Source organism: Diplotaxodon limnothrissa, linkage group LG7, assembly GCF_057381915.1.
Source record: "Diplotaxodon limnothrissa isolate DT_005_m linkage group LG7, D_limnothrissa_male_GT1.1, whole genome shotgun sequence".
NCBI lineage: Eukaryota > Metazoa > Chordata > Actinopteri > Cichliformes > Cichlidae > Diplotaxodon > Diplotaxodon limnothrissa.
Genome location: NC_140602.1, coordinates 27353174 through 27377797, shown reverse-complemented (window position 1 = coordinate 27377797; position 24624 = coordinate 27353174). Strand labels below are relative to the sequence as shown.

General features: G+C 41.7%; 1 protein-coding gene across 1 annotated transcript; it reads left to right on the top strand.

Annotated features, from left to right (window-relative positions):
- Nucleotides 1-1585: 1585 nt before the first annotated feature.
- On the top strand, nucleotides 1586-23961 carry ric8a (RIC8 guanine nucleotide exchange factor A). The gene is made up of 15 exons (XM_085357808.1): nucleotides 1586-1678; nucleotides 5700-5747; nucleotides 5995-6012; nucleotides 9344-9557; nucleotides 15662-15813; nucleotides 15915-15995; nucleotides 16511-16610; nucleotides 16928-17115; nucleotides 17242-17336; nucleotides 17428-17578; nucleotides 17879-17974; nucleotides 18070-18214; nucleotides 20529-20673; nucleotides 22114-22233; nucleotides 23820-23961. The coding sequence occupies exons 1-15, from the start codon at nucleotides 1586-1588 to the stop codon at nucleotides 23959-23961; spliced, it is 1788 nt and encodes a 595-aa protein (XP_085213934.1).
- Nucleotides 23962-24624: the final 663 nt, after the last annotated feature.

The following is a 24624-nucleotide window of genomic DNA, read 5'->3' as shown; positions in this document are numbered from 1 at the left end:
TTTGTCAATCAAACGATTTCCGCAAAACTATTGGTTGCGAATTCTGTCGCTCAAACAAGGTCGTGAGCTTTTATTGGACAAGGTGCGTGCCTCGTCAAGACGTCATTTACACAGAGTATATGTATACTGTGCCGGAAGAACGGGGTTTATACCGTTTATCAAATTTTAAGCAAAACAGTTAGACTCATGTGGTAACACAACAAATTGAAGGTTTAATGTAGTGTAATTCATCTACTTGATAACTGTATTTTGGTTAACTACGGGTAACATAAAACCTTCACCCCGCACGCGCGTTTGCTTTGAATTTTAAATCGAGCACACTAAGTAGCCTACACGCACGCCCACGTCTCGTTCGAGAAACGCCCAGTTGATGGCGGTAGTGTAAAGAGCGCAGACCCTCGTTACCTAAAGCGAACGTGTTTATCTTTTAGGTATGTGTTAGTGTAATTTTATTTACATGGCGACAGTTAACAACAACAGTAACCTCAAAACGCTTTATGATGTCAGTTTAAATAGTATATCAGAGAATGGCATATGAGCAGCACTTGATAATGTGCTATTATTGTGTATTATTAAATTGAATTATCAGTAAAAAGAAGATTCTGCTCAACTTTCAATTCACTGGACTGGCTACTGCCACATTAGTGAGGACTGTGGAACAGCTCAGAGTCGGTTTGATATGAATTTTTTTTTCTCACATGTTTGCACTGACTTGCTCACTATCGCTCAGGTTACCGATTGGAAAATCTTGCACACAAAGGCCGTTTGTCTTTTTAAAGGATAATCGAAACTTTTGGGCTTTCTAAAATGGCATCAGTGATACATCAATTCAAAATACAATGTATGTGGAATTCATTCTCAGTTGTTTTGTGGCTTCAAAAAGGTCTACATTATTAAAGCACTGCAAATTCTTCAATTTCACTGCTCATGTATAGAATAATAATAAATATCACTATTTTATTTTCACTTCTTTCTTTCTATTCTTTTTATTGAAACGCCACTATGGGGACACCCAACAGTATCATTGATGGCTTACTTTATGTTGCAATTAATTGCAACAATTTTGAGCCAGCACATTGAGCTTCGATATGATGAAAGGATAGTTACTGAACGATGTTTCAGTCTCACCGACCCGCATTTGTCTAACGTGTGCCGCACTTCACAGTTTCACTTCAAGCTGAATTCTCTGCCTCCAATACTGCTTTTAGAAACTCTGATGAACACCACAAGCAGCCCGCAGTCTGAGAGAGGAGCGTTCTTTTACAGTCGTTAGACTTTGCATATATAGTGATGTCTAATGTTGCTCGTTTCTTGTGGTCCACATCCTCACTTGTCTTTTCCATTTACAAAAAAATAATCACAAATTTTATTTCTCCCGTCTTTTCTTGGGACTCTAAACGCAGCACTTGGCTGGCACAAATCCCCGTTCGCTAATCGCTTCTCATCAGATCGTCGGGATTCAGACGTCATGCTTTCATCCGTCAGAGGTAACGGAGCATAACGTGAATCCGCAGTCCGGGGAACAAACATACAGACATCCTCATCATCATCATCATCATCATCAGCAGCAGCAGCTAGCTCAGTGATGATGAACATGGATTTAAGTGCCGTTATAGAGGAGATGGAGACGGGCGACCAAGACTCGGCTCTGACGGCTTTACAGAGCTACAACAAGCAGGTAAACACCAGCCCTCCAACATCGGGAGGAATCAGTGCGTTGTAGAACAGCTGTTTGAGTTTATGAAACGCTTTCCATTCAGAAGATGATCCTGAAATAATTGCCAAATCAGAACTGCCTTCAAAAGTAGAACCTTTACTATAGAGTTGAGCCTGACACAGTTTGAATTGCAGGCAAGTCAGTTTCATAATGTGGTAGAAAATCAGAAAGAAATGTAAAAAGAAAAGAGAGAAATATTTGTTGAAAATAATTATTTTTAATTAATGTGAGCCACTGATCGTAAAAATAGAAATGGGAAATGCAAGTTAGTTTTGTCACAAATATCTACATCCATTGCATCCATTTTCTGCCACTAATCCAGGTTTGTGTCACTAGGCCAGCAGTCTAAGAAAAAAAGCCCAGACGTCCCTCTCCTCAGCCAGCCACAGTTTTCCAGGGGGTCACCAAAGCCTTCCTTAGCCAGTCAAGGCATATAATCTCTCCAGAATTTCCAGGGTGTTTGTTCTGAGATTAAATCCTAATTTCTTGCAGAATCTGACATGTACGTATGTCGTAACTCAAGCCATCTAGAGAGGTTTCTCTGTGCTCTTTCAGTTTTTCTAACATGTGTGATTTCCTTGTAACTCTGATACACCTTGGAAAGGAGTCAGTGTCAGGACACTGAAGAGTAATGGGAAAGAGCACTGTGGGAGTTTTGAAATTAATGTAATTAATGGATTCATCGCTTAGATACAGAGAAAAAAAGAGGACAGAGAAGCAGAAGCAGTTACTCGAAGATAATGAGATCATGTTTAAGATCAGTGCTGAGGTACATCCAGTAAAATGTCAAAGATTTCAGCTGCAATGTTTAGTGATATTACAGATATTTTATTTCCATTTTAAATTCAAGCTTATCATAACACATTATACTACTTCCCTTAAACCATAAGCTTACTCTAAGACTGATGATATTAATTCATATTTTATCTATAACTCTCAGGATTATCATTACTTTTTAGATTAGTTATTTTAGGTAACTACTTTGTACTCTACGTACATTATTAAGTTAGAGCTCTGGTGTTGGACCAAGGACACTTGGACTCTGGCTCTTGAGGCCTGGAGTTCCCTACCACTGTTCTAAGATATAGTGTTTTGTTAGCCTCTAATTGTATGGAAGCACAAAAAGAGTACAAGCTAAAGGACCTAAAGTACATACAGTCATAGCTCAGTGTGTACTGTTCAGTGTAATTAATTTATAACATAGCTTTTCCAAACATCCTAGTTTTTATTTGACATGCTTACATTATTTTACTTTGCACACTGATCAATCCCAGCCCATTCTTCTTTGGCAAATCTGTCAGGCTCTCCAGATTTGTTTGTTGGCATGGTCTTTGGTCTTCAGGTCACCCCACTGATTTTTCAATGGGATTGGACTGAACAGGTGGACTGATTCATGTGCTTTTCTATTCTCCCAGAGCACTCAATGCTTTACACAACATGCCTTATTCACCCATTCACACCTATCAGTAGATGACCCACTCTACCTCCTGAGCTACAGCCACTCTGATTTACCACTGAGGGCTTGAATTCCTGAGTCAATGTTCACTTTGGTCTTCTGGAGATTGTTCTTCACCAAGAGTGATGCATGTTTGGGGTTGTTGTCATGCTGGAAGATAAAACAATGACCCAGAACCAATTTTGCTGCTGAATACTTCTTTCAAAATCTTCAAATATCCTTCTTTCTTCATGATTCCTCCTGCCTTCGTAACATTCCTAGGTCCAGACGAACTGATGCATCCCCAAAGAATGATACTTCCACCACTGCGTGTTCTTTGGGTTCTGAATTGTGTACAACCTCACCCTTATTTCTCCAAACATAAGCAGCATCTTTATGGCAAAGAGCTCTACTTTAGTCTCATCTGACCAAAAGGCACACCTTCAGATGCATAATCTTTCTCCAGGTTGTCCTTAGCATACATCAGTCTGGCTTGAAGTTGACACTTCTGCAGAAGTGGAGTTTTTCTTAGTTTGCAGTCTCACAGTCCGTGAGATGGTCTCCTTTGATACTACAATTCATGATTTTGGTCAATCACTCACCAGTGCTTTGAAAGTTGTTCTGTGGTTTTTAAAAAACATTTCTCACTAGCTTTGTTTCCAGAGTCTTTGAAATCTTTTGCTTCCTACCTCTGCAAAACTTGCTCTGTACTGTGCAGCTCTCTTTAAATTTCTTTATGATACTTGTCAGTCCAGTTCTTTATCCTTGGAAATACTGTAATAACTTTGTATATCTATCTCCTGCTGTTTCAGTGTCAACAAGTATACACTAATTTCTTTTGTTTTTGGCACAATGGTTGTGAACGTTCAAACCCTAGCTGAAGTTTTTAGATAACCCTCAGTTTTAACTTGATTCTATTAATTTTGAGCATTACAGAGTCAAAGCACATCATGTATATGTTCGTGTGTGTGTGTGTGTGTGTGTGTGTGTGTGTGTATATATATATATATATATATATATATATATATATATATATATATATATATATATATATATATATATATATATATATATATGTGTGTCTATCCAGGTCAGTTAATGTTAGAAATGATAGTTGGAACTACATGTTATATGTATATGAAGTCACATGAGTTTTGTTACATTCTGCAAACCCCAGGTGCACCATGCTTCATGGCTTCCTCAGCACGGAGACTGTGTAGGAGTTAATCTCAAAGGCAATAGGATTAGATTTTCTTATACACAAATAGATTTAGCTACAGGCCAGTTAAATCCTACTTCACCAAAGAGCTCGTACAGATCAGAAGCTTAGTGGTTGTTACAGGACACTGCCATATTTTGAGTTGTAGACTGGAGTTAGTCTGCTCTAGTTTTCCAGCCTTCTGGGAGTTGTGGGAATTTGCATTAACATAAATATTAGTAGGGGCACATTAATGAAATAATGGGTATAACTTATGTTTATTTTCCTTAATTCAGAACTCGGTATTTGAATTAAGTGAATGATGTGGATTAATTTTTAGTAAATGGTCAGACTACTTCAGCATGTGTGATGGACATGTTTCTTTTGATGTCAGCATCAAAAGACAGCTACAGTGAGGCTCAGCTTATCTGGTACTGAGGCTATTTGTATATAAACGAACAACATCTGAAAGGAAGTTGCTCACGTTCTCATTTGTAATCTGTGATAATTGTGTAAATCCAGACAACAAGTCAATAGAAAGGACCTTTGTAACTTTGTAACTGAAGATGCTTCTTTGATGAGAGGTGTCTTTACCAACTGAAGTCGATCTGCCTATTTTTTTCAAGCATTTAAGACTACCATGACCTGAATGACTGAGGAGCTACACAGAGATATGACACACTGGAGAGATGTCTTTTGGAAGGCTTACGCATGCATTAATGTTCTGCATGCATTGATGGATGGATGATTGCATGCTCTTTTTGTAATTTGAAGCCTATCTTCAATTAAAATATCTAAGAAAAAATATGATTACTAACATTAGAAAACTCTCATACAGAAAACGGTGTTCATTAAGATTCAGATAATGAAACGACCCAGAGGTTCAGTCAGAGTTCCTTTATAATACACCGGGGACTGGCTTTCTCAGGTGTGCTGAAATTGGGTCAGCTCCACCTACTAGATACCTGAAAGCAACAAGAAAACAAGGCCAGCACACTGGCTGTCACATATTTCAAATGATGTGATGTGGATCATTTTTACATTTTTGCTTCTTTATTTTTTCTCTCTACTTTGTATTATGATTATTCGGTTCATTTCTGTTGATATATTGCCAGTTCAAAACAAAAGTTAACTCAAGTCACTTTACATTGCAAGATCAAGATTAAACAATATTAGAAGACCCTAAGACATATCTTCTTAGTTGTAGCTGAGCGATGTACATAGGAGAATGGATGGCTCGATTACTGCAAACACAACGACTTATTGGTACAAATAACATAACACAAACTTGTCTGCTTCTTCTATCCACTGACTCCCTTTTTTGTGCTTTGTACTTCTCTTTTCTTCAGATGAACCAGTGCTTTACATTCAACAGGGATGAGCAGAAGGACAGAGAGGTATTTATAACATTTCCTATTTATACACATAGGGCAAATAATTAATTGATCCCCTGCTGAACTTATCAGTTCAGCAGGGGATCATCTGGATCGAAATACTTCAGCTTGTCCTTTCCAGTCTGTTTACATTTTTTTAATGTTCTGTGTAATTCAGTTTCATCTGAAAAAAAAATTGGCTAAGGATTAATCATTTCTTTGGATGTACCAACATGCTTTATGCTTTCCTTTGTATACTCGCCTGTTTTAGGAAGGAAAGTTACAAAAGGTATGAATAACCAATGAACACCATGTTGTGCTCTTCCATTAGAAACCTAGAACCCACAATTTATCTTCAACTTGTGACTCTTTCTGGATGGGGTCCTGTTAAGAATTCATTATAGGATATAAATAATTCATGAGATGAAAATGACAGTGGGAGTGATTTACTTCTCGGGGATTATCAAATGCTTGTAAGGATCTGTGTGTTTAACCAGAGGAAAAGTAATGATCTGCTCTTAAATGGCAGTGATTGGCCAGCTGTGAATAGATTACATCCCATAATTGTGAAGTTGATAGGGTCGCTCTTGTTACGTCAGTTGAAGGTTCATAAACACTGGCCTAACAAAATGCTGTCAGATTTGGACAGTATTCACTGCTCTTTGATTTCTCAAGGTAACTGTGACTGAAGTCATTGTGTTTCATCTATGATCTGTACACACTGTTTGCTGGTGTCGGGGAGGCTGAGGGAGTTGCAGCTTGTTTCAGTGTTCAAAAGACAGGGAGAGCTGGAGATTCAGTCAAAGTGGCTTTATAATGCAAGGGGACTGGCCTTCTCAGGTGTGCTGCATCTATAATTGGGTCAGCTCCACCTACCAGATACCGGAAAGAGACAGGCAACAAGAAACCAAAAAAACAAGGCGAGCTCACTGGCTGTCACAGGTACATTACTGAAGGGGCACACACTTTGTGTCCAAACCAGTATGTACATTGTAATAAATATTTCCAGAATTATTTGCCAGACAAGATAAGCTAAAATGCTAAATGTGATTTTCTATAGATTGTTTGCCAAAGTTACAAAGAAACATATTCTTGTTTGTTTGCTGCTGTTCACAATCAAAACATCAGTGCTTCCACCATACTGTTTCAGGAGAGCCAGACCTCATAATATGTACATGTATATACACAGGTATATACACAATTTTAATAAAACTTTTAATTTGAAATGTGGTTTAGTTTATTACAAGTTCTTCAGCTGTTCCTCAGCTGGATCCATGATACCATATACCAATATATAAGGTAAGCAACTTGTTGTAAAACACTTAAAAATGAGTAACATGTCAAAGAAAACCCAACAAACCACCCAAACCCTGATGGTATTACTCCATCATTTAAGCCAGTTTACCTTCCTGTCAAATGAGAGCTGCAGACTAGTCACAGACTGTTAGTGTTTTTTTCCATCTCTGACTCGACTACTTAACACAATAACACCTACAGCACATACAGAAATAAATACAAACAGAATCCAAGTGGAAGGCTCACAGTCTGTTATTTTAGCATAGCAGTCATTTTTAATTTAAGGTACAAACATGCCGGATTCATTTTTCAACCCTGAAGGCTGCTGTTTCCTCAGCTCACACACGTCTGGTGAAAATTTGTTGGAAATTTCTTACACGTACTGAACTATTTATAACAGAATTCTTGGGAATGGGGATTTTTATCTGTCTGCCAAATAAATCTGTCTGGCAATTAATATTAAGATTATTGGCACTAGTGCTCGACAGGGGATGAATCACACGGCCTTTTCCCTGCAGTAAGCTCAGGATAAACAGAACAGGAAATGGAAAACCAGCTCTTATAGGTTGATTCTGTTGTAAAATGAATAGTTAAATGTTTACCTGTTCTAACATTTCCTTAGCGTTATATTAGAATACTCGAGTAAGTGATATATTATATAATGTTGGAGTAAATCCAGGATAAATTGTGGGTTTTTGTCAGTAGATGTAAACACACTTAATCAGTTCAAAGGTTTAAAGAAAACTACAAATAGGTGTGAGATCACAATGGCAATAGTTTAATGGAATCCAATGGGAATTATGAAATGAAGACCTTTGATTTATTCATTTGCTTGAACACTAATCATGCTGGCATATTAGTTTTGATTGTAAGAAGATATTCTGATGATACATAACACAAGAACAAAAACTAATGAGAAAGAAGCAGTTCTGAAGATTAGAAAAAAGAAATCTGGTTTATCATTAAGTATATTGCTGCAAATTCATTCATGGCCTAAACCTCATACAGTTTATTCAGTATTGATGAAAGTCAATCTTTGAACTGATTAAGGTGAATAGCTGAGAAGATAGAACATTAGAACATTTATTGATTAGTTTTATTGTGATTTTGTATCTAATACACCTACAATTCATTCAGAAAGCAGTAAATATCTAAAAATGTACTTAAACAAACCAATATTTCTGCATTTAGCAGCTTTATCCTTTAAAAAAGCATCTGAAAATGTTTTTAAACAGTATGATTTAGATTCTGTTTGAGAAAATGTATCTGGTTTTGGAAACCACACTGTTTTCCAAAGTGTTTTCCTCTCTGATAAATAGAAGAACAGTTTTATTCCTATAAAAGGAAGCATTTCATCCAGTAGGAAACAGACCCAAACAGAAACTGTAGTTGATTGTTAAGGTGGAAAAGAAAGGTGAGTTTGTTCAGTGCTAAAGGTTTAGGTTTATTTAAGGTGAAGCTAAAGTTCTATTGCATGGCTTCTTTATCCAATAATCATGTGCCCACACTAAGCATACACCTACTTGAAGGTCTGCTAAGCTGTCCTGCTTGTAGATGTGCATGACAGCTTAGGAAACTTTTTAGCAACCTTTGTAGCTCCTTGCATTCGGTCACTACAATGTGGGGCTTTTTATCAAGGAAACCCCCTTGACATTGGACCGTTATCATTAGCACTACAAATACTTTGTCACTGCTGTTTAGTATGTAGTGTTTTTCATGTTTCAGTTTTCAATGTACAGTTTCATCTGTTGTGTTACCCATCCTCAGTAAGAAACAGCAATCATTTGTTCACCACTGGCTGTAGGTCGAACTCACTGATCTGTTATTTTCTGTAACACATTTCACTTTGTTGGCAGTCTTAAGACGGTCATGATTTCATTACAATTAGTCAGAAAATGATCTTAAAAACAGAAGCGTTATACTGAAAATGGATCAAAAATCAGTTCTAACATTGCCTGACTTAAAATGTGTGATGGACATTCATTCAGACTGAGGTCAGAAGCTGCAGATATAGCTGTCAGATTTGGTGTTTCATTTTTCAACAGTTTAAAATGTAAATCTGCCTATTTAAATAAATGTATGTGTCTATTTGCACAAAAAAGGAAGGTGTACTCTGTTGATGAACATCAATAGCCTACAGTCTAATACAATTTCTGTTCTGTTTCTATTGTTCCTCCATGAATACACACACACACACACACACACACACACACACACACACACACACACACACACACACACACATACATATATATATATATATATATATATATATATATATATATATATATATATACATACATACATGTATATGTGCAACGCAGCATCTGGGGGAGTTAGTGCTCGGTTTCCTGGACCGGGAGTTGCAGCCTTCCTGTCTGCTGGCCTGTCTGGAAACGGTTCGAATCCTGTCCAGAGATAAAAATTGCCTGGACCCATTCACCAACCAATTCGCCATGTCCACTCTTGCCCGCTATGCTAGCATTGCTGTGGACAGTGCTACCACACCTGCCCACAGCCAGTCAGTGGATGGCCAAGGTAATTAATATTGCTAGGTATCAATCCTTTTTTTTTTTTGCATCATCTTTCCAGAGCAAGAAAGGATTGTATTTTAGGTTTTGAGAATTCAAAGATGTAATTCCAAATATATTGTTATGAAGACTTGTTTTGATTTTGAAGATCTAACAGTTAAATTCCATTTTCACTCTCAGTTTCATCAGTTCAGAAACATAGACTTTACTTAGGAAACCTACGTAGGTATAACAAATACTGTTCCTGAATTAGCTTTTTGTGACAGTTCTGTCAAGGCTCTCATCCTTGTTGCTTGCATATTCTACCACCTTTTTTGCCATCAACTTTCCATGAATATGCTTCAATACAGACAGTATATGAACAGACAGACCCTCTGTAGCTTAGGGGCCTCAGTCACACAAGAGGACAAATAGATTGGCACCTCTGTGCAACCACAAAAAACTGATGGTTAGTGAGTGAATTTTTTTGCGATTGCACAGGTTACCTGGTGGGAGGCAATGTGTCTCAGTTTGACTCAGACTGACTGCAGTCATTCTCAGACAGATTGGTCCATCATTATTTTCTCCAAGTGAGGAGACAATGTAGAAGCCCCACATTGAGCAGAGCAGGTTCAGCTCTCAGGCACTCACAATCAAATGCAACAGTACAGTTTAACATGGCAGAATTAGATCCCCCAGCCATGTAGCCTTATTTGGTGAGCTGTACCACTTCCAGATTGTGATGTGAAAGAATCTAAAAACTCAGGAGGGTTAAAGACAGAAATAATAGTTAATTAATAGTTAGTTAACTAGTTGTTTAGTACATTCGTAAGAAAACGACATGCAGGATGTGCAGAGTGTTGATGAGGAGACACTAAAATGCAGATACTAAGAGGCAGGATAACAAAAGGTTAGGTGTTTATTAGGCCAGTTATACTGTTTAACTAGTAATTTTGTCATGGTCCTGAGTCTGAGGACTCAGTGTTTTGTGTTCCTTATGCTTTTGTTCATTCAGAGTGTGTATTCTGTTGTGATTTTGCCATTTGTTAGGTTTCTGTTCTTTGCCTGCCTGCTTCCACTTCTCTGTGTTCCCTCTGTCTGTCCATGGTGTTATTGTGTCTGCTCATGAGTCTGCCTGTCAAGTTCAGTGTCCGGTCTGGTTCTCTGTGTCTGTTAGTTTCCTGTTTTATTCTGAAAGTTCATGTCTCATGTCAGTGTGTTCAGTTTTACCTCTCCCCTGTCTCGTTAGCCTTATTGCTCCCAGCTGTGTCTCCCTCCTGTGGCCCATTCCCTGATTACTCCCCGTGTATTTAAGCCCTGTGTTTTCCTGTGCTCTCTGTCGCGTCGTCTGTTTAACTCCATGTCAGTCTGCATTATTCCGTTACCTGGTATTCATTCTGCGTCTCTCTGCCATCTCTCTTTGTGCATTTCGCTCCTCCTCCCGTGAGTGTCTGGTTTAAGTTTTGTTCTTTAGTTTTCCCAGTTTAGGTTTGTTTACTCCCCGCTCTGCTCTTCCTGTTTTGTCACTTTATCACCTCTGCAAATAAATTTTCACTCGCACCCCAGTCAGTGCCTGCATCTTGGATCCTTTTCTCAATTCACCACACGACTGCTGTGCAGCCGTGACAGTACGACGCGACCACAAGATGGATCCAGCGGTCTTGGTCGGGGAGAGCGACCTCACACGTGCCCTACGCCTGGTGGACTGGGTAACCCACACCTCCAATGCACGAGCGAAAGTTGTGGGGATAAATGCCGTTGAGGCAATCCTGGCCGGAAATCCCTATCTCCACCAGGTCCGGGGATTTACAGACTTAATCGCTGAGCTGCATAAAGCCCAGGAAGCGGTGCAAGCTCGGGAAGTAGCCAATTGTGCCCAGCAACAATGGACTACGACCGCCACAAAGCATCCGTCTCAGATTCACCCACCGGAGGTTTCACGGCCCGACCCCCCAGAGGTTTTTCCCTGCCTGTCGGAGCCGTCAGCGGTGGGGAGGAAACATTCGCGCCACCGACGCTTCACCCCACAGCCGGATTCAGGGACTCCTGTGCGACCAGCTGTGGTGAGTTTTAAGGACGCTGGTGCTTCTGGGACTGTGTTTTCTGGGGCCGTTCATGGGGAGGGTAAAGACAGTACACGGCGTTTACCTACCTTCGTGGTAACTGACCTCTCACAAGTTGGCATTTTCAAAACATCCATAACAGTAGCTGACTGTGTTTCATCCACTCCACCACCAACTCCAGTCTCACTTCAACCAGTACATCAGCCTTTAGCCAGTTCATTAGCCCAGCCTGCATCTATGCCATTAGCCCGATCACCCGTTCCCTCCATACTGGAGGCTGTGTCTGTGCCACCCATTTTGAATCTCGTTCCTAGCACCCATTTTGAGCGGAGAGACAAATGCATTAAAACCACTCTAGTTTCTCAGAAACTGGCTAATTTAGAGACTGTTACTCGCCCCAGGGCCTCCCCAGAGGCTGGGTCTCAGCCCCCAGCAGACTCAGGACCCCTGGCGGTTAAGAAGCCAGCTGAGGACCACACCCGGCCGTCGCTGCCTGAGCAGACCCAATGCTCTGTGCAGCTGCAGTCTGCCATGTGTTTGCCAGAGGCCCGTGTGCCTGCTGGTTCTGTTCCGTCCCTGCCAGAGGCCCGTGCGCCTGCTGGTTCTGTTGCGTCCCTGCCAGAGGCCCGTGCGCCTGCTGGTTCTGTTGCGTCGCTGCCAGAGGCCCGTGCGCCTGCTGGTTCTGTTGCGTCGCTGCCAGAGGCCCGTGCGCCTGCTGGTTCTGTTGCGTCGCTGCCAGAGGCCCGTGTGCCTGCTGGTTCTTTTCTGTCTCTGCCAGAGGTCTCCGCACCTGCTGGTTCTGTCCTGTGTGTGCCAGGGGCTTTAGTGCCCACTGGTTCTGAGACTGTTTTTGCTGGGGGGCCCGAGGAGCCCGTCCAGCCATCTGCCTCGTCAGCTGGGGGGCCCGAGGAGCCCGTCCAGCCTTCTGCCTCGTCAGCTGGGGGGCCCGAGGAGCCCGTCCAGCCTTCCGCCTCGTCAGCTGAGGGGCCCGAGGAGCCCGTCCAGCCTTCTGCCTCGTCAGCTGGGGGGCCCGAGGAGCCCGTCCAGCCTTCTGCCTCGTCAGCTGAGGGGCCCGAGGAGCCCGTCCAGCCTTCTGCCTCGTCAGCTGAGGGGCCCGAGGAGCCCGTCCAGCCCTCAGCTGCAGTCTCATCACCAGCTGCAGTCTCATCACCCTTGCCTGGTCCAGCTCCAGCATCCTCATCAGCATCGCCTGGTCCGGCTCCAGCATACTCATCAGCCTCGCCTGGTCCAGCCTCCGCTTCTGCTTCAGCCTCGCCTGGTCCAGCCTCCGCATCCTCATCATCCTCATCAGCATCGCCTGGTCCAGCATCTGCTTCAGCATCGCCTGGTCCAGCATCTGCTTCAGCATCGCCTGGTCCAGCATCGCCTGGTCCAGCATCTGCTTCAGCATCGCCTGGTCCAGCATCTGCTTCGCCTGGTCCAGCATCTGCTTCAGCATCGCCTGGTCCAGCATCTGCTTCAGCATCGCCTGGTCCAGCATCTGCTTCGTCTAGTCCAGCCACTGCTTCATCCTCATCAGCTGCTTCGTCTAGTCCAGCCACTGCTTCATCCTCATCAGCTGCTTCGTCTAGTCCAGCCACTGCTTCATCCTCATCAGCTGCTTCGTTTGGTCCAGCCACTGCTTCATCCTCGTCTGGTCCAGCCACTGCTTCGTCCTCATCAGCTGCTTCGTCTGGTCCAGCCACTGCTTCATCCTCGTCTGGTCCGGCTTCAGCCTCCGCTTCATCCTCATCGCCTGGTCCGGCTCCAGCATCCTCATCAGCATCGCCTGGTCCGGCTCCAGCATCCTCATCAGCATCGCCTGGTCCGGCTCCAGCATACTCATCAGCCTCGCCTGGTCCAGCCTCCGCTTCTGCTTCAGCCTCGCCTGGTCCAGCCTCCGCATCCTCATCATCCTCATCAGCTTCGTCTGGTCCAGCCTCCGCCTCCGCCTCATCTGGTCCAGCCTCCGCTTCGCCTGGGGCTGCAGGGGCCACGCAGCCTTCAGGTCCCCTACTACCACCTCCACATCGTCGGTCATCTGCCAGGCCGCTTGTTGGGCATCTCCGCCACTGTGGACGCCCTCCTGAACGCCCTCCTGAACGCCGCCACTACCTTCCACGTGGCCGGCCTCCGGACTTGTTTCCACACCGCTGTTGCCGTCCGCACGGTCGGCCCCCAGAGCTGTTTCCACGCCGCTGTTGCCGTCTGCACGGTCGGTCCCCAGAACTGTTTCCACACCACTGCCTACTGCGTGGCCGGCCTCCGGACCTGCCCCACTGCTGCTGCCTTTCACACGGTCGGCCCCCGGAACTGAACTGTTTTGGCCTCCGGGTCGGCCCCCTGACCTTGTCCGTCTGGGCCTTTTCGGACTATGTCCCTCCGTCCTGGACCCCCACCGCCCGCCCTGGTCGGGTCGTTTTCTGTTTTTTGGTTCGTGGGGGTTTTTTTTGGCTTTGGTCCGTTTTTGTGTTTCTGTTGGGCTGTCTGGTGCCAGCCCTTGAGGGGGGGGGGGTACTGTCATGGTCCTGAGTCTGAGGACTCAGTGTTTTGTGTTCCTTATGCTTTTGTTCATTCAGAGTGTGTATTCTGTTGTGATTTTGCCATTTGTTAGGTTTCTGTTCTTTGCCTGCCTGCTTCCACTTCTCTGTGTTCCCTCTGTCTGTCCATGGTGTTATTGTGTCTGCTCATGAGTCTGCCTGTCAAGTTCAGTGTCCGGTCTGGTTCTCTGTGTCTGTTAGTTTCCTGTTTTATTCTGAAAGTTCATGTCTCATGTCAGTGTGTTCAGTTTTACCTCTCCCCTGTCTCGTTAGCCTTATTGCTCCCAGCTGTGTCTCCCTCCTGTGGCCCATTCCCTGATTACTCCCCGTGTATTTAAGCCCTGTGTTTTCCTGTGCTCTCTGTCGCGTCGTCTGTTTAACTCCATGTCAGTCTGCATTATTCCGTTACCTGGTATTCATTCTGCGTCTCTCTGCCATCTCTCTTTGTGCATTTCGCTCCTCCTCCCGTGAGTGTCTGGTTTAAGTTTTGTTCTTTAGTTTTCCCAGTTTAGGTTTGTTTACTCCCCGCTCTGCTCTTCCTGTTTTGTCACTTTATCACCTCTGCAAATAAATTTTCACTCGCACCCCAGTCAGTGCCTGCATCTTGGATCCTTTTCTCAATTCACCACACGACTGCTGTGCAGCCGTGACAAATTTACTCAACTATTATTCTAAACTGAATGTTTCATGAGCTATCCCAGCTCATGAAAATCAGAGGTCATGGGACCCATCCCAGCTGGCACAGTGCGAGCTTTTTGAATTAAATAATAAAAAAACTTTTTTGAGATGTATTTTATTGAGATGTATTATGCACAAAAGAAATCCAGTTCTTTGTCCCCTAAACGTTGTATACTGTCACGGTTAGCAGGGCAAACCGTGTGGAATTATTAAAGGACCCAAGATGCAGGCATTACTGAAGTGAGGGAGCTTTATTAATGGAGAGTGAACATACAAAAAGGCGAGGGGGCTGAAAACAGAACTGAGAAAACATAAACTCGGAAAACTAAGCAAAAACAAACCTTGAAACAGAGATGCAGGAAGACACAGAAAATGATGCAGGATGATGCAGGGAAAGAACACAGAATGACGGATGGAAATAATGCAGATGAACCAGCAATGCACACGAGAAACAGGAGGGAGACACGGCTGGGAGTAATTGGACATAACGAGACAAGAGGAAGTGAAACTAGAAACACTGACGAGAGACACAGACCTACAAAATAAAAAAAGAACTCACACATGCAAAGACACAGACTAAGAAACACGGACTTGACACAGGGGCATACACAGGCAGAAATGACTAGACATTAACTGAGGAAGAACAGAACCAAAAACCAAAGAGCTAGAAAACCAGAACCAAAATACATCACAATAATAGAAAACACAAAACGCTGGGTCAAAAGACCCAGGATCATGACATATACTTTATAATCTTTCTCCTCCATCAATAAACATCATGGATTAGCTGAAGGGAGTTCATGTTGTTGGCAGACCAAGCTAAACAAAATTGCAAATCTTTCTTTTCTTAGAAGAGGATGCGGGAGGAGACGAGGAAGAGACGGGACTATGTAGTAAAGTGCTGAAAGAATCTTCCCCTCCTTCAGAAAATCCTGACCAGGAAATGATTGTTGAGGCACTCAAGTCCATCTGCAACATCCTGCTGCACAATGAGACAGGACAGGTCAGTCTGCTGTGCCTTGCATTCCTCAGATTAACACATTTTAATTGGTTGGTGATAATCTATAAAATCTGACTGGATTTCTGTCACTGGGTTGATGTCAGATGGTAGCAGCAGATCTGCAGCTGATTAAAGGTGTGGCAGAGAGATTGAAACAGTGTCATGATCCTACTTGGAACTATGAGGTATGACCATTACTCAGACAGATAGCTCTTTAATGTGAGATTTTCCAAATGTAGAATTATTTGTTGTGTTCACTGTAGAGTCAAACAAAAATGGCAGCACTGGGAATCAAAGAAAAAACACAGCACCATGAAGACACTATCAGAATAAACAGGAAGTAGCTGACAAGGGCCATGTTACACCAACACAGACTTAATGGGAAATACAGGGAAAGCACAAAAGCACAATAAGTAAAATGAAGCTTGAAGGCAAACTGAGGAAAGACACAGAGAAGCTCTAAAGCAGAGACTTAAAACATCAAGACCAAACCAGAGTAATCATGATGAGTCAAAATTTAGTCTCCAAACACAATCTCTGGGTCAGAGACCAAGCACTATGACAACTGTAATGAAAATGTTTCTTTAATGCATTTTTAAAGGAGTACTATAGCTGGCAGATGTAGTTTTTGAAGCGTATTTGTTACTGAATATTTGCTAGAATGCAACATATGCATTCAAAATAAGGTTTCTCTTCCCAGGTACGTTTCTTTGACTTGCGCCTAACCTTCCTGCTGACTGCCCTAAGAGTGGATGTCAGGGCACAGCTGGCTCAGGAGCTTCATGGTGTCAGCCTTCTAGGTGATTTGTTACCTTTTCCAAGGATGTTGTGTGATTGGTTTAGCTTTCTTTGTTTCTTTGTTGGATGAATATGGAAAAACAAATATGAGAGGTGGACCTTAGCCCAAAAGATGGAGTCAGATCTGAAGCTGACTAAAGTTCAAAAACCCATTCATTTTATTTTCATTTCATTAAAAAAAAAAAAAGGTTAAAAACCCCCCAAAACAAACAAACATTATCAGGAAAGCATCCAGATGAAGTAAATTTGGTAAAGACATGGTACAATTAAGCAAACCTAAAGAACCTGTTGATAACTTGTGTCTTGTCTGTAATTCAAGGAAACCACTTGGAAGCCACACTGGGTCTATGCTGCTCAGGGACCCTGGAGACAGCAAGAGCAGGTTTTGAAGGCATCCCGACCGAAGAGCTGCCCCCACTGAGCCGGCAGCAGACAGAACTAGCTATGGAGATACTGAAAATACTATTCAACATCACGTTTGACATAAACAGACGCAAAGTTGATGAGGTAACGAAGCAAATTAGATTAATTAGGAGAGAGTCACAAGATTTAAACATTTTGTTGTAAATTCAAAGAAAGATGAGAGTTCTCTTCATGACTGGTGAACAACTTGTGTCTGATGTATATGTGAAGGAAGAGGCAGCTGTGTACAGACATTTGGGAGCCATACTGAGGCACTGTCTAATGAGCCACGCTGATGGAGAGGAGCGGACTGAAGAGTTTCACAGGTGATTCTCTGTTCTCTGGTTACTTGATTTATATAGTCATTGCTCCCCTGTGACGCCACGCCCTTCATTCCTTTGTCCTTTCTTTTTTCAGCCATACTGTGAATTTACTAGGTAACCTCCCTCTGCCTTGTTTGGATGTATTATTGATGCCCAAGGTGCAGCAAGGTTCCACTGAATATATGGGTGTCAACATGGATGCTGTGAACACGCTGCTAAAATTCATGGAGAAAAGACTTGACCGGGTAAGACGAGCCACAAGTGCATGCTGTTGGTGGTTCATTACCTCTACAGTTAATATGAAATAAAAGCTGAGGTGCACTAAAGTATATCTAACATAAATTCATAACAAATTGCTATGTTGTTGACAAAGGCATGTTTACTACAAACCAGGCTGAGCGTGTCTCATTTGCTGCCCTCAGATCCACATTGTAGATCATTACATTTGAAAAGTCTTAAACCGGTTGTTTAAAATGTGCTCTAATAATCCACATTTTAGCTGCTTTCCTACAACTGACAAGTTTGCATGTCTGTCTGTCTCAAAGGGTCATAAGCTGAAGGAGACCCTTCTTCCATCACTGAACTTGTTGACCGAGAGTGCCCGTATCCACAGAGAGACCAGGAAGTTCCTCAGGTCAAAAGTCAGTTATTCATCTTACAGAGATTATCTCTGAACATTTTAGCTATTTTGATTGTTCTTGTATGTTTATATGTTTATGTGTGGGTTGTGTTTTAGGTGCTGCCACCACTACGTGATGTGAAAAACAGGCCAGAGGTGGGCAACACGCTGAGGAATAAAATAGTCCGCCTTATGACCCTCATTGACACTGACGTCAAGGACTGTGCGGCTGAATTCCTCTTTGTTCTCTGCAAAGAAAGTGGTGAGAGAGAGTGATGCAAAATCACTTTTTTGATGAGAGAGAAGCAATCACTAAGGTACAAAGGTGATGTTAAAGTCACTCCACCTTCTCTCCAGAAAAAAATAAGTTCACACTGAACCTTTAAAACCACAAATTCCTGAGTAGCTCCTCCTGAATACTGGAGTGAGTGTACTGGGTCATTTCATCTAAAATTAGTCAAATATGAGAAAAAAATTCAGTTAACTTTTTGTTGTGCACTAACTTTAGCAAATCTTTGATGATCAACATGTTCTGTCATGATAACCAAGAATGCATCAAAGCAAGTTTTCCCGTGAGCATGTTAAGCTTGTATATCTAATATAAATTAAGATAATTGGAAGAGTCATAGCCCGTCTGTGAGGATATGTGCAACAAGACAACTTTCTGCAGAGATCTGCCATGGCAAAGTATATACATGTAACTGTAATGATTAAACACCTTGCAGCAAGAACTAGCTTGCAACAAACATAATGTGATCACATCCTGACTACACAGAAACTCTTTGAAAGGTCCAGCTGAGCCGGCAACATTACTGACAACAGAGAAGGTTTATGGAACTTTTTAAACTAGCAAGACCGTCCCTGGAAACAGCTGTTTCAGTTCATCAAATCAAGCTGAAACCCACCAGGTTGTCTGCAAAGAAAATAAAACTACCTTTAAGATCGTGAATACGTTAAGAACTACGAGTTAATGCTAGTCAGTACCCAACACTGTTGGCATCTTATAATATTTCTAGATGTTAAGAACAAAGTCTTTGTTAAACAGTATTTTTTTGCTACATTTTCAACAATAGAAGGGACAGTTGCATGCCATCTGATGGAAACAGTGGAAACAGACAGAACGAGTACCCGACACTAACTAAATTTAAAAGATTCTCAAACAAAGGACTGAAGGCTCCAAATAGCTGTACATAAAAATGTTATATTGGAAGATTCTTTTAATACAGAGTAATCACAATTCAAGGATTCAAGAAGCTTTATTGTCATTCGCATCACATGTTTACATGAGGTGGAACGACATGATGTACACACGGTCCCAGAGCGAATAGAAACAGAATAACGAAGAAACTGAATTTTTAAAAAAGTAATAAATAAATAGTTGTTGTTTTTTAAACAAAACAGAATAACAAGTAATAGAATAACACGATAAATAATATGATAAATAGAGTGCAACAACCTGACTACCAGTATGGAGTATGGATATAGAATGTAGGTATAAATACTTTAGCAGCAAAAGGGCATGATGACCCGCATTGATAAAATGACAGTGTCAGTAAGTGTCAGTAGTGATTAAGGTGCTACAATATCAGTTCTTGTCCATTTATGCACTGAGAAGTCTCACAGCATCTGGAATGAAGCTGTTTCTCAGTCTGGTGGTTTTGCATTTAATGCTCCTCAGCCTCCTGCCTGAGGGGAGCTTGACGAAGAGTGTGTGTGCTGGGTGAGTGGGGTCCTTCATGATACAGGTGGCCCTCTTCCTGCATCTGGAGGTGTATACGTCTGTGATGGTTGGGAGGCTGCCTCCGACAACTCTCTGTGCAGCCTTCACCACCCTCTGTAGCACCCTACGTTTCTCAAGTAAAAGAAATGTAGGTAAAGGAAGACCTTCCATATTGCATAGTGTGTTTCACCCAATAAGATTATAAATCGTCTGAGGTATGAGACTGAGGCAGAACCCAAGTGCACTTCAGCTTGAGGTGGTGAACAGCTAGCCAGACATCCTCTTTCAGGATTCACTTTTTCACTCAGGGCCAAGTGGGTCTGGATTTTTTTTCACCCTTAATTATGAACACCTTCATTTAGAAACTGCATTTTGTGTTTCCTTGTCTTGTCTTTGTCTGCTATTTAAATTTGTTTGCTGATCTGAAACATTTAAATGTAACAAACATACGGGAAAACAGGAAGGGGACGAACATTTTTCGCACTGTTGTAAATATATAAAAAGTTTTGTTTCTAAAGACATTTTTAGGTGTAAAATTGATTTGGTTGCGTTTTTTAGTAGAAACTAAAGTTCATCCATAAAAATGTCACGTAGCTATTTCCTGTACTTATGAAGTTACGAGAATTCATAAATGCTGGAAAAATTAAGGTGACTTAAAAAGAGCCAACTTTGAACCTGCTCTGATAGACTTTGAAGGCCAGTTTTTATAGTATGAAGCATCTCTTCACTGGACATGCTTAGACAAAAAATATCAGCTTATTTTGAGGTCGTCAGGTGCATAAATGATCCTAATTTCATTGCTCTTTTTATTGTGCTAGAATGCTGCCATTTTAACAGTAATATGCTCTCTTTCAAGTTCCAAGGTTCATTAAGTATACTGGATATGGCAATGCTGCAGGCCTGCTGGCTGCCAGAGGACTGCTTAGAGGAGGTAAAGACCCTGGAATCTACTCCGAGGATGAGGACTCTGAGACAGAAGAGTACAGAGAGGCCAAAGCCCAGTCAGTACCAACAGAACACTATGTCAGCTCCTTATCAAAATTTCTACTTTGCATTTTTAACAACTTAAGGAGGATCATAAGTTGTAGCTGGAAATCGAAGGGGTGGGGGGGTGTATTGAATGTTGTCAGTGTGTGTGCATCACGGGGTGTATGCACACAGGGAATTCTGGAGGAAGTTGGATGAAGTGGTAGAGAGTGTCCCACGGGAGGGAGAGAGCGGTGATTAGAGCAGAATTCATTAGACATGCAGGTGAAGGGAACAGAATGTAGCTAGGCAACACCAGATTGTGGTCTGTAGTCTGTAGGATGACTATGAAATCAAGAAGAGGAAGTATGTGAAGAGAGAGGCGAGGATTAAATGATGGAAGCTGAATAAGGAAGAATATTACATAGAGTTCAGTGAAGAGTTGAAGCAGGCTCTGGGTGGTAGGGAAGAGTTATCAAATGACTGGGAAAGGACTGCTGAAGTGATGAGAGAAAGTGCCAACGATGTATTTGGTGTATCTATGGACACAGAAAAGAGGACAATGAGACTTTGTGTTGTAATGAGGAAGTACAGGAAAGTATTCAAAGGAAGAGGTTGGCAAAGAAAAAGCAGGATAGTCAGGGAAGTGAAGAAAGTAAACAGGACATAAGATGAAATATATTTACAACTAAGTGATGACTATGAGTGGTGACTAGTGTTTGATGTGGCTGAGGATGTATAGGGATGTATGTATGTATCATTTATAATATGTTATAATATGGTGTTTGGTAAAGGTATAATACAAAACAAATGAAGAATAGAATAGGACAGAATAGCTTTTTAGTGATATTGTACATCCATCCATCCATCTATCTTCTTCCGCTTTATCCGGGGCTGGGTCGCGGGGGCAGCAGCCTAAGCAGAGAAGCCCAGACCTCCCTCTCCCCAGCCACCTCCTCTATCTTGTCCGGGGGAGCACCAAGGCTGGATCGTCTTTGGCTGCTGGTTAAGTCAATATTGTTTGGAGAGAGATAAAACCTGCAGCTTCAGAATCGAGCGCAAAAAGGACGTAAACACAAAGCGCCCACCGACGCTTCAAAATCAGTGAGCTGTCGGCTTTCAGCCCCGACGGCGTGTCCGTGTCCGCGTACGTGCCGTCGTGTGAGAAAGGCGACATCTCACTGATTCGGATGCGTTGTGTCCGCGTTTTTGTGTTTACGTCTTTGTGCAGAATCCGTGTACCTGCTCTGGTTGTAGAAATCTTGTGAGGTTTAACCTGAGATTCTGGCGTTCTGGGCAAAATAAATTTATGTTTTAATGAATCGATATCATGTTATCCAAGCCAAAATCGATTTTAATCGATAAATCAATAATCAAAGCCCACCCCTACCTCAGCTGAATTCTTTTTACATCTTTGTTTGTTTGTTATGCACATTTAGCTTTTTTAAAGAAAATATATTTCTGTTTCCCTGCAGAATCAACCCAATAACAGGAGTTGTAGAAGAGGAGCAGCCCAATCCCATGGAAGGAATGACAGAAGAGCAAAAGGAATATGAAGCCATGAAATTGGTCCACATGTTTGACAAACTGTCAAGGTCACTAAAAGCACACACAGTCACACAAGTAACCTGCACTGGTCAAGTTGTTGTCTTCAACAGAAGCCTTTAATGCTATGGTGTAATATGTAAAAGTTCAGCCCTGAAATGCCTAAAAAGTACCAGGTTAATGTAATATATTTGGTTGAGATGAACACTTATATCTAAAATATGATTGTTGAGAATATTTTGCAGTAATCATTAATACCATCACAGTGAAATAAGTGTGAACATGTCACCGATTTTCTAAGTAAATATTTTACTAAAGGTGCTATTGACGTGAAATTTGCACCAGATGTTGGTAAAAACTCATCCAGTTCACACATGCAGAGAAACCAAACCATAGATGTCCATCAATTAAATTATGTGTGATAATGAGAAATGACACACGGAAAAAGTATTAAACACGTGAAGAAAAAGACGTGCAAAAAGGCATAGGAAGTCATGACACCAGCTGAAATTATCAGTAACTTGAAAGCAGTCCTGCCACTTAGTTCAAATTAGTCTCAACTGATGACTTATAAAAATGCCTCACTGGTTTATCATGATGGATAAACCAGTGAGCTCTCTCAAGACCTTTGCAACCTTATTGTTGTGAAACATACTGATGTCACTGGATACAGAAGAATTTTGAAACTACTGAAGGTTCCAGTGAGCGCTGCTGGTGCCAACATCGGGAAGTGGAAAGAACATAATTTTACCATAATCAGCCAGGTGTTCCCCACAGGATTTCAGACAGAGGCATGAAAACAATTATCAGAAGAGTTGTTCAAGAGCCATGGAGCATTTGTGGAGAGCTACAGAAAGACTTGGAATCAGCAGGTACAATTGTTTCAGAGAAAACAATCAGTAATGCACTCAACGGCCATGGCCTGTATGCATGCTCACCATGTAAGACTCCGCAGCTGAAGAGAAAGCATGTTGAAGTGCAGAAGAACATTTAGACAAGGCTGTTTAATACTGGGAGAAATTTGAGCTCTTTGGATGCCATAATACACACCATATCTGGAGGGCATAAAGCACTGCAGATATACTAACAGTGAAGTTTGAAGGTGGGAACAACATTGTGTAGCACTGGCACGCTTCACATAATTGAATCAAGGATAAATGGGAAAATGTACCAAGACATTCTTGATTTAAAAAAAAACATCTTCCAGGATGATGAAGATGATGAAGGGCAGATGTTTCAGCAAGACAAAGATCCCAAACACTCAGCCAAGGAAACTTTCAATTTGCTTCAGAGAAAGGGAGAAAAAAGCTGCTAGAAATGCCCGAATCCAATTGAAGATCTATGGAAAGAACTAAGGCTCAGAGTTTATAGAAGGGGCCCACAGACTGTTTGTGTGGAAGAATGGGCCAAAATCACACCTGAGCAATACAGATGACTAGTTGCTCCACACTTGAAGATGTTATCATCATCAAAGGCTTTTGAACAGATTAAATAAATGTTAGGAAACGCGTTGAATACTTTTTCCATGTCCATAGCACCTTTAGAAATATATTTACTTAGAAAATAGCAATTTTTTTTTTAGTGCTTAGTTTACCCACTGTATATATTTATTTCTGTTGTAATACTTATCCTGCAGAAACCATTCAATACAGCCCATGCAGCTCGGTATGGATGGGACAATGACAGAGATGACTACAGAGGATCTCCATAAACTGACCAACAAGCCATTGCTCCAGTCAGAAGACCCTCCTAATTTAGACAGTGAGGATGAAAACTGAAGAAGGAAACGAATTCCATCCATGACAATCCTAAAAAAATCTGTGTCACTATTTAAGCGATTCATATATCATAAGTATAATTTTGTCGCATTTTGCCCAATTTAATTGGCGAGGAAAGAAAATGTTAATTTGTTTAGTAAATATCAGAAACCGGTACACAAGAAGCCACTTAAATGATCATAAACTCGAATACAGAATTCAGATAATTTTACAAGGATGATTATTTTAATAGGAATAGTTTTTTCATCCAAGATATTTATGTTCAATAAAATATAAAAATGTAATTACTAGGTTGTGTTATGAAGCACTTAACTGACAACAAGTGGAAGAGAAAATTCCTTAAACACTTTATATAAGGGAAAGATGTCAGGGGACAATGTAGCTAGCAAGCATCAGATGGTCGTTTGTATGGCTGTGGGCATGATCAAGAGGAAGTGAGTGAAGTCAGGGGAGAGGTTTAGGTGGTGGAAGCTGAAGAAGGAAGAATGATGTGCAGTGTTCAAGGCTGAGTTGATACAGGTGGTAGGAAGTGTTGCTACTTGACTGAGAAAGCACAGCTGTAGTGGTGAGGGAAACTGGCAGAAGGGTATTTGGAGAGATTGAGTTAGAAAAGATATGAAGCAGGTTTGGGTGAGTAAAGATAGTGATGGAAATGTAATGAAG